Source organism: Oncorhynchus mykiss, chromosome 2 (genome assembly GCF_013265735.2).
Source record: "Oncorhynchus mykiss isolate Arlee chromosome 2, USDA_OmykA_1.1, whole genome shotgun sequence".
In the NCBI taxonomy this organism is placed as follows: Eukaryota; Metazoa; Chordata; class Actinopteri; order Salmoniformes; family Salmonidae; genus Oncorhynchus; species Oncorhynchus mykiss.
Window position 1 is genome coordinate 80754707 of NC_048566.1, and position 11095 is coordinate 80765801.

General features: G+C 44.5%; 1 protein-coding gene across 1 annotated transcript; it reads right to left on the reverse strand.

Moving 5' to 3' along the window:
* Nucleotides 1-343: 343 nt before the first annotated feature.
* On the reverse strand, nt 344-10764 carry si:ch211-256a21.4. The gene is made up of 4 exons (XM_021573191.2): nt 9643-10764; nt 9157-9373; nt 7799-7990; nt 344-1945 (listed from the first exon to the last, which is right to left on the reverse strand). The coding sequence occupies exons 2-4, from the start codon at nt 9353-9355 to the stop codon at nt 1617-1619; spliced, it is 720 nt and encodes a 239-aa protein (XP_021428866.2). The 5' UTR covers nt 9356-9373; nt 9643-10764; the 3' UTR covers nt 344-1616.
* Between the last annotated feature and the right edge of the window lie 331 nt (nt 10765-11095).

Below are 11095 nucleotides of genomic sequence, written 5' to 3' on the forward strand. Positions count from 1 at the left end.
ATTCTCCCCTACTTTAACAAGGATCAGAACGTAAACATGTGGCATGATGGCAGGCAGGCAGGCAGCCCACTCTCTCCTCTCCTGTTGGGGAAGTAAGAGAAGAGAGAAGACTGAGAGAACTAAAGAAGGGCTGTGAGAGAGACTGGTAGACAGTAGCTTGGCAGTGCTGAGTAGATGGCTGACATGATTCAACTGTACTGCTGTATGTGATGGTTCTACTGCTCATAGGGGAAGAGGGGCATTATAATAAGGCTTTCTGTTGGACTGGAGTGTGCTATGGCACTGTTCTCTGGTGATGCCAGGAAGACATCTGGAGCCTGGTAGAGATACTGGTTAACAGGGCTGAGTAAATAAAAGCAGCAGTTTATTCATCTGTTTTTTAAAGGTACAATATCAATAATATCACAGTCCCATTGCAAAAACGTTGTGATATCAGTCACTTTATAGTGGTGATGAGTATCAAGCTCACTGAGAAAATGCACATTCACATAGGACTGTCTTAGAAGTATTAGTTAAACTCTAAATGTATGTATCACTTTCATCTAAATTCAACAAGTAGTGATCCCACTTTGTACACAAACAACCAAAATGTGTGACTTTCCACTAATTAATGTTGAATACTTGCGAACAGAACACTGCTGCCAAGCTGTATCAAAAATAGCTTTTTCAACATCAAACCTTGGTCATACTCACCACATGAGGCTGCTATTGTAACATAAATGTTTCCTTTACTACACAGAAAATCTTACTGAAAGTGTGCTTGGCAACAAACAACTACAAATAATAAATTGTTCCTTGCTTGACAAGAACCCTTTATCTCAGCATTGACACTTTTGGTCACTTTAATAATGTTTACATACTGTTTTACCCACTTTATATGTATATACTGTATTCTATTCAATGCTTATCCTATATATCTACTCCTGTACACAACTTTTCTATTCATATACTGTCTATACACACACCATTATATTTGTGTATATATACACTACCGTTCAAAAGTTTGGGCATAGAAATGTCCTTGTTTTTGAAAGAAAAGCACATTTTTCTCATTCTCAAGTCCATTAAAATAACATAAAATTGATCAGAAATACAGTGTAGATATTGTTAATGTTGTAAATGGCCATTTTAGCTGGAAACGGCTGATTTTTTATGGAATATCTACATAGGCGTACAGAGGCCCATTATCAGCAACCATCACTCCTGTGTTCTAATGGCACGTTGTGTTAGCTAATCCAAGTTTATAATTTAAAAGGGCTAATTGGTCATTTGTTTTGTTAGGTATTACTGCACTGTTTGAGCTAGAAACATAAGCATTTCGCTGCATCTGCGATAACATCTGCAAAATATGTGTGCACAACCAATGAAATTTGATTTGATTAGTCTAATATTACATATTCTCAGAGTGCGTCTGTAAACATTATCCTACAGTGGAGAAATCTCTGATACAGACACAGACTAGAAGCTCCTCTCCCTGGTGAACTGCTAGTGTGAACATGGACCCCTATCAGCTGTGTGCCCAGTCCAGTCCCATTCTGCAGTTAGCTCAGTCTCTGAGCCTGAAGAAGGTTACACTAATACTCCATCACTGTCCTGTGTCCTCTCTATTCCTCCTCTCAGGGTACAGACATGTACCTCCTCAGGCCTCTCGCAATGTCTTCATCACTCTGGTCTTCATGACAACGCTGGTGACTCACGATGAACGAGTGCTGGGCGTACGGTACCTGGGAGGCGCCCCGCCACCCATCAGCAGCCTTCATGAGATCTGGCAGGATGTCCGGGACCACACACTGCTCCACCAGGAAGACCACAGGCAGAGCAACCAATAGCAGGGCCCAGCCCAGGGTACCCAGCCAAAAGGAGGAGCCCAGGCATGTGAAGTCATCACTAATCTCCACCCGGTGCTGGTAGGTGAAGAGGGACCAGCTGAGGAGGAAGAAGAATCCTAGAGAGAGACAGAGAGGGAGGAGAAGAGCGGAGTCAGTCAAGTCATCATCAGCAGATAGGAGTCTAAGAAGTAGACAGAGGAATCTGAGTGTTTACTGAAGGCAATACATCTTCACTAATATACCTGTGTGGAAACACTTGACAAAAGCTTCTCCAACATAAAATAGGAGTGAGCAGAGGAGAAACTAGATTAACATAAGCAGTGACAGGGAAGGGAAATCTTCTCTGAAAACATTGTATGAAGCAACATTGATAGATATTTGCAGGATGTCAAATCAATGCGCCGAATACAACAGGTGTTTCACCTTACAGTGAAATGCTTACTTACGAGCCCTAACCAACAATGCAGTTAAAATATATACAGTGCCTTGCGAAAGTATTCGGCCCCCTTGAACTTTGCGACCTTTTGCCACATTTCAGGCTTCAAACATAAAGATATAAAACTGTATTTTTTTGTGAAGAATCAACAACAAGTGGGACACAATCATGAAGTGGTACGACATGTATTGGATATTTCAAACTTTTTTAACAAATCAAAAACTGAAAAATTGGGCGTGCAAAATTATTCAGCCCCCTTAAGTTAATACTTTGTAGCGCCACCTTTTGCTGCGATTACAGCTGTAAGTCGCTTGGGGTATGTCTCTATCAGTTTTGCACATCGAGAGACTGACATTTTTTCCCATTCCTCCTTGCAAAACAGCTCGAGCTCAGTGAGGTTGGATGGAGAGCATTTGTGAACAGCAGTTTTCAGTTCTTTCCACAGATTCTCGATTGGAGTCAGGTCTGGACTTTGACTTGGCCATTCTAACACCTGGATATGTTTATTTTTGAACCATTCCATTGTAGATTTTGCTTTATGTTTTGGATCATTGTCTTGTTGGAAGACAAATCTCCGTCCCAGTCTCAGGTCTTTTGCAGACTCCATCAGGTTTTCTTCCAGAATGGTCCTGTATTTGGCTCCATCCATCTTCCCATCAATTTTAACCATCTTCCCTGTCCCTGCTGAAGAAAAGCAGGCCCAAACCATGATGCTGCCACCACCATGTTTGACAGTGGGGATGGTGTGTTCAGCTGTGTTGCTTTTACGCCAAACATAACGTTTTGCATTGTTGCCAAAAAGTTCAATTTTGGTTTCATCTGACCAGAGCACCTTCTTCCACATGTTTGGTGTGTCTCCCAGGTGGCTTGTGGCAAACTTTAAACGACACTTTTTATGAATATCTTTAAGAAATGGCTTTCTTCTTGCCACTCTTCCATAAAGGCCAGATTTGTGCAATATACGACTGATTGTTGTCCTATGGACAGAGTTTCCCACCTCAGCTGTAGATCTCTGCAGTTCATCCAGAGTGATCATGGGCCTCTTGGCTGCATCTCTGATCAGTCTTCTCCTTGTATGAGCTGAAAGTTTAGAGGGACGGCCAGGTCTTGGTAGATTTGCATTGGTCTGATACTCCTTCCATTTCAATATTATCGCTTGCACAGTGCTCCTTGGGATGTTTAAAGCTTGGGAAATCTTTTTGTATCCAAATCCGGCTTTAAACTTCTTCACAACAGTATCTCGGACCTGCCTGGTGTGTTCCTTGTTCTTCATGATGCTCTCTGCGCTTTTAACGGACCTCTGAGACTATCACAGTGCAGGTGCATTTATACGGAGACTTGATTACACACAGGTGGATTGTATTTATCATCATTAGTCATTTAGGTCAACATTGGATCATTCAGAGATCCTCACTGAACTTCTGGAGAGAGTTTGCTGCACTGAAAGTAAAGAGGCTGAATAATTTTGCACGCCCAATTTTTCAGTTTTTGATTTGTTAAAAAAGTTTGAAATATCCAATAAATGTCGTTCCACTTCATGATTGTGTCCCACTTGTTGTTGATTCTTCACAAAAAAATACAGTTTTATATCTTTATGTTTGAAGCCTGAAATGTGGCAAAAGGTCGCAAAGTTCAAGGGGGCCGAATACTTTCGCAAGGCACTGTATATACACTGCTCAAAAAAATAAAGGGAACACTAAAACAACACATCCTAGATCTGAATGAATGAAATATTCTAATTAAATACTTTTTTCTTTACATAGTTGAATGTGCTGACAACAAAATCACACAAAAATGATCAATGGAAATCAAATTTATCAACCCATGGAGGTTTGGATTTGGAGTCACACTCAAATTAAAGTGGAAAACCACACTACAGGCTGATCCAACTTTGATGTAATGTCCTTAAAACAAGTCAAAATGAGGCTCAGTAGTGTGTGTGGCCTCCACGTGCCTGTATGACCTCCCTACAACACCTGGGCATGCTCCTGATGAGGTGGTGGGATCTCCCAGGTCCTCCCAGACCTGGACTAAAGCATCCGCCAACTCCTGGACAGTCTGTGGTGCAACGTGGCGTTGGTGGATGGAGCGAGACATGATGTCCCAGATGTGCTCAATTGGATTCAGGTCTGGGGAACGGGCGGGCCAGTCCATAGCATCAATGCCTTCCTCTTGCAGGAACTGCTGACACACTCCAGCCACATGAGGTCTAGCATCGTCTTGCATTAGGAGGAACCCAGGGCCAACCGCACCAGCATATGGTCTCACAAGGGGTCTGAGGATCTCATCTCGGTACCTGATGGCAGTCAGGCTACCTCTGGCGAGCACATGGAGGGCTGTGCGGCCCCCCAAAGAAATGCCACCCCCACACCATGACTGACCCACCGCCAAACCGGTCATGCTGGAGGATGTTGCAGGCAGCAGAACGTTCTCCACAGCATCTCCAGACTCTGTCACGTCTGTCACGTGCTCAGTGTGAACCTGCTCTCATCTGTGTAGAGCACAGGGCACCAGTGGCGAATTTGCCCATCTTGGTGTTCTCTGGCAAATGCCAAACGTTCTGCACGGTGTTGGGCTGTAAGCACAACCCCCACCTGTGGACGTCGGGCCCTCATTACCACCCTCATGGAGTCTGATTCTGACCGTTTGAGCAGACACATGCACATTTGTGGCCTGCTGGAGGTCATTTTGCAGGGCTCTGGCAGTGCTCCTCCTGCTCCTCCTTGTACAAAGGCAGAGGTAGCGGTCCTGCTGCTGGGTTGTTGCCTTCCTATGGCCTCCTCCACATCTCCTGATGTACTGGCCTGTCTCCTGGTAGCACCTCCATGCTCTGGACACTACGCTGACAGACCCAGCAAACCTTCTTGCCACAGCTCGCATTGATGTGCCACCCTGGATGAGCTGCACTACCTGAGCCACTTGTGTGATTTGTAGACTCCGTCTCATGCTACCACTAGAATGAAAGCACCGCCAGCATTCAAAAGTGACCAAAATATCAGCCAGGAAGCATAGGGACTGAGAAGTGGTCCGTTGTCACCACCTGCAGAACCACTCCTTTATTGGGGGTGTCTTGCTAATTGCCTATAATTTCTACCTGTTGTCTATTCCATTTGCACAACAGCATGTGAAATTTATTGTCAATCAGTGTTGCTCCCTAAGTGGACAGTTTGATTTCACAGAAGTGTGATTGACTTGGAGTTCCATTGTGTTGTTTAAGTGTTCCTTTTATTTTTTTGAGCAGTGTGTGTGTGTATATATATATATATATATATATATATATATATATATATATATATATATAAAAATAAGATACATCAGAATAAGATATAAAAGTAACAATTAAAGAACAGCAGGAAAAGAACAATAGCTAAGCTATATACAGGGGGTACCGGTACAGAGTCAATGTGCGGGGAAACCGGTTAGTCGAGATAATTGAGGTTTGGGGATAGAAGCTGTTTAGAAGCCTCTTGGACCTAGACTTGGCACTCCTGTACTGCTTGCCATGCGGTAGCAGAGAGAACAGTCTATGACTAAGGTGGCTGGAGTCGTTTACCATTTTTAGGGCCGTCCTCTGACACCGCCTGGTATAGAGGTCCCTGATGGCAGGAAGCTTGGCCCCAGTGATGTACTGGGCCGTACGCTCTACCCTCTGTAGCGCCTTGCGGTCGGAGGCTGAGCAGTTGCCATACCAGGCTGTGATGCCACCAGTCAGGATGCTCTCAATGATGCAGCTGTAGAACCTTTTGAGGATCTGAGGACCCATGCCAAATCTTTTCAGTCTCCTGAGGGGGAATAGGTTTTGTCGTGCCCTGTTCATGACTGTCTTGGTGTGCTTGGACCATGTTAGTTTGTTGATGATGTGGACATCAAGGAACTTGAAGCTCTCAAACTGCTTCACTACAGCCCCGTCGATGAGAATTGAGGGAGAGGTTGTTGTCCTAGCACCACATGGCCAGGTCTCTGACCTCCTCCCTATAGGCTGTCTCGTCATTGTCTGTGATCAGGCCACACACTGTTGTGTCATCGGCACACTTAATGATGGTGTTGGAGTTGTGCCTGGCCGTGCAGTCATGAGTGAACAGGGAGTACAGGAGGGGACTAAGCAAGCAGCCCTGAGGGGCCTCCGTGTTGAGGATCAGTGTAGCGGATGTGTTGTTCCCTACCCTTACCACCTGAGGGCGGCCCATCAAGAAGTCCAGGATCCAGTTACAGAGGGAGGTGTTTAGTCCTAGGGTCCTTAGCTTAGTGATGAGCTTTGAGGGCACTATGGTGTTGAACGCTGAGCTGTTGTCAATTAATAGCATTCTCATATAGATGCTTATTTTGTCCAGGTGGGAAAGGGCAGTGTGGAGTACAATAGAGATTGCATCATCTGTGGATCTGTTAGGGTGGTATGCAAATTGGGGTGGGTCTACGGTTTCTGGGATAATGGTGTTGATGTGAGCCATGACCAACCTTTCAAAGCACTTCTTGGCTACAGACGTGAGTGCTACGGGTCGTTAGTCATTTAGGCAGGTTACCTTAGTGTTCTTGGGCACAGGGACTATGGTGGTCTGCTTGAAACAAGTTGGTATTACAGACTCAGACAGGTAAAGGTTGAAAATGTCAGTGAAGACACTTGCCAGTTGGTCAGCGCATGCTCGGAGTACATGTCCTGGTAATCCGTCAGGCCCTGCGACCTTGTGAATGTTGACCTGTTTAAATGTCTTACTCACATCGGCTACGGAGTACGTGATCACTCAGTCGTCCGAAACAACTGATGCTCTCATGCATGTTTCAGTGCTACTTGCCTCGAAGCGACCATAGAAGTAATTCAGCTCATCTGCTAGGCTCGTGTCACTGGGCAGCTCTTGGCTGTGCTTCCCTTTGTAGTCTGTAATAGTTTGCAAGCCCTGCCACATCTGACGAGCGTCGGAGCCGGTGTAGTATGATTCGATCTCATTCCTGTATTGAAGCATTGCATGTTTGATGGTTCGTTGGAGGGCATAGCAGGATTTCTTCTAAGCTTCCGGGTTAGAGTCCCACTCCTGGTAAGTGGCAGCTCTACTCTTTAGCTCAGTGCGGATGTTGCCTGTAATCCATGGCTTTTGGTTGGGGTATGTACCTACAGTCACTGTGGGGACGATGTCATCGATGCACTTATTGATGAAGCCAGTGACTGATGTGGTGTACTCCTCAGTGCCATCGGAAGAATCCCGGAACATATTCCAGTCTGTGCTTGAAAAACAGTCCTGTAGCTTAGCATCTGCTTCATCTGACCACTTTTTTATAGGCCGAGTCACTGGTGATTCCTGCTTCAATTTTTGCTTGTAAGCAGGAATCAGGAGGATAGAATTATGGTCAGATTTACAAATGGAGGGCGAGGGAAAGCATTGTACACGTCTCTGTGTGTGGAGTAAAGGTGGTCTAGAGTTTTTTTCTCTATGGTTGCATATTTGACATGCTGGTAGAAATTTGGTAAAACGGATTTAAAAGCCCCTTTAGACATGCACCCTTTCTTCCTTTCAGGCCTGCGCCCTGGACCCATACTGACCTGTGGGTCCTAGAGTGAGGAGCAGCAAGACGGTGGGGTAGAGGGCCTGGCCTGCCATGAGGAGGGAGCGGGTGTTGGAGTAAGAGCGCACTGTCTGGGATGTCCAGCAGAGGGCGAACACGAGGCACAGAGCCCCTGAATTCACAGCCATGAGGAATGACAGCACCCCAAACACTTGCTCTGCCTCCAGGGCTGAAGACAAACACACACAGTGGTTATAATATGTAAACAGTGACACATGATTTTACAGTGACTTGTAATAATTTCTGCTTCGGACAGTGTTTCTCAGTTATGTGTACGTTGAACTCTTCTTCCTCTCAGCAGTGAACTAGAGTTCATGTCTAAACCTGTCTACATCTGCAGGCTATATTCAAGTCCAACATAGAAGAGAGAGCAATAACAGCCGGCTATGTCACTTTTGAAAAACTCTTCAAGATCCCAATAATGATTCCAAACGGAGACGAATACAAGGGCCATTGTCAACGTCAATACAATGACAATACACAATGACATGTATTGTCAAATTAACTGCTGATCTATCATTCTAACATTGTCCATCTTTGACGTCATACTAAACAGAGAACAACAGTGAGAGGCCATTGATTTAATCAGATACCCTTGCTGCCTCAAAACCACACTGAACAGCGAATCTAACAAACCTGTCAGGCCCTAAAAGTTCATCAATAGAAGAAAAGCCTCCACACAGCATACGTCACTGCCGTTAATATACATTTAATGGGTGCAGGAATATAGCAGGGGAGCAGCATGTACTGTATGCAAGCTTTTCTATCTTTAACATCAGTTTTTCCTTTGCCCCAGCACTGGTGGAGGAATTTGGGATGTGTATATTACCTGTTGTACACCCTCTTCAGCCCTAAAAGTTTAACGTGACCCTCCCATCTCCCTCTCCTCCTGTTCTCTGAGAATGTGAATGATTGGTTCAGGAGCAAGTTCATACCTGTTCACATTACTGCGATTCTGAGGGAAAACTCCACAGTGCCAAAGGCAGGCAGCCAACCTTAAGTGTAACTAAAATGTTCAACAACACTCACAGTTAAGCCACTCCTTGTACATCTGCTACCTTTAGCATTCCATTAGGTGCAACCACACACTTTGAATTAGCAACCAGGTCTCTGATTTTTATCTCAATAAGAATAACTTGATAAAATAAAGGTAAAATAAATGTTTATAAACAGATGGTATTACCGTGATTAATTTAAAACATTATAAATGAAATTGTATAAACATGTCACATGACGTTAATACACCCTGCGTACACAGGGGTAATAAACATTTCTCATTCTGAGTCAAACAGAGCGAAAGTTGATGCTGATGGTCAATGTAGCTTCTTGACTCACCGTTAAAGATGATGTCCCCAGTCTGGTCACCATCACTGTCTGTGTTGGTGCTGTTGTTGCCTATAGACCACAGTCCCTGGTCATTGAGCCAGCGAGGGGTCCAAACAGAGTAGGCCACGCACAGACACCCTGCCAGCCCCACACATGACTCAGCCAACCTGAACTGACTCACTGAGTCTCCCACCTCTAACACCTTCATACTGACAGACTGAGAGGGCTGAGAGAAAAGAGAATGAGACAGGGAGACAGGAGGAGAGCAGGGAGAGAAGGGGTGATGTGGCAAGACAGAGGGTGGAGCATTCACAGGTAAATCTACTACAGTATCAATCTGTTGAAAAACGGTCATCCTTATCAGTAACAGTTCAAAGTTTAAAAGGTATATAAAAGAGAAATTCAATTGGCGCCATAAATCAACAGAGCAATGGAGAGTGAATCAGCTACATGACATTAGCAACAGACAGATTGTATAGTACATTTTCATCTTACCTTTAGTTTTGTTTTGTTGATACAGAGGATCAGACAATCTTGTTATGTTGAACTCTGTCTGAACTGTGGACTCCTGAATGCTGGATTAGAGTGTGCGATGAAGCTTTGTATAAATCTTCCCAGCATGAGGAGAGCAGGAGCAGGTCAGATGCGTGATGGACTACTGTATAATGAGTTCACAGCCATCGACCACTCAGATACAGTGACTCACACTACCAGTGTACCAGTCAGGAACACACACATAGTGGTGGAATATGACACTAAATATTTTCCTCTGTGTTGCTCTCCGCCTTCCCACTACAGTGGAAACCCCCCACTCAGTGTTTGAGTTCCCTCGGCATCTCTTGGCTGTGACACAAAGGCTCATGCCGTTTGGAAAGTGAAAACAGCTCTCTCTCCCTCTACCATATACACCGTGGTAGTGAGAGGACAATAGTCGAACAACTTATTTTTTTTTTACTGCATTTATATCTGTTTTGAAGGGTGAGGACACTTTTAAAGCTTGGTCCCTGTTCCCTCACTCTGCAGGTGTGTACAAAGGACAGGTTATCATCATGGGGGGGGAAATACCCCCGCCACACATACACACACATTAACACACACAAACACTTCGTGTTTCACACCTCAAATTAAGACATCCAGCTTCCTTTTCTAGCCCCCAGCCAGAGCAGGGTCATCTTGGAAAAACCCCACCAGCCCAGAGCCAAACTGTCAACAACAGCCTATGCAACTTTTACTGGTCAATTACTATGTATCAAAAGGCAGGCAAAAACAGATTATGTTGTGTCCTTGGAATATCTACAGTAACAAAAACAGGCAACATTATACTTCAATAATTTGAGTTTCAAAACTATTTAATGTGAGTTTCACTTCCTTGATTTACCAACTAAAAAATGTAGTCTACAGTATTTAGGCTTTCACTAGAATTGATTTGGAAAACCACATACGGTACTTCTCCACAAATGGTAAAAATAAGGCTTTTATTGAACGTTGACCAATTTATCAACATTAAGACTTGGTGAAATATTCAGAACCATTTACTGTACATATGTATACAGTATGAACAACAACTGTCTTAAAAGCTCATGAATGGTACTATAGATGACCACGTCATAAACATATGCCAGCAGCATACCACCCTGCGTACCACTGCTGGCTTGCTTCTGAAGCTAAGCAGGGTTGGTCCTGGTCAGTCCTTGGATGGGAGACCAGATGCTGCTGGAAGTGGTGTTGGAGGGCCAGTAGGAGGCACTCTTTCCACTGGTCTAAAAAATATCCCAATGCCCCAGGGCAGTGATTGGGGACACTGCCCTGTGTAGGGTGCCGTCTCTCGGATGGGACGTTAAACGGGTGTCCTGACTCTCTGAGGTCATTAAAGATCCCATGGCACTTATCGTAAGAGTAGGGGTGTTAACCCCGGTGTCCTGGCTACATTCCCAATCTGACCCTCAAA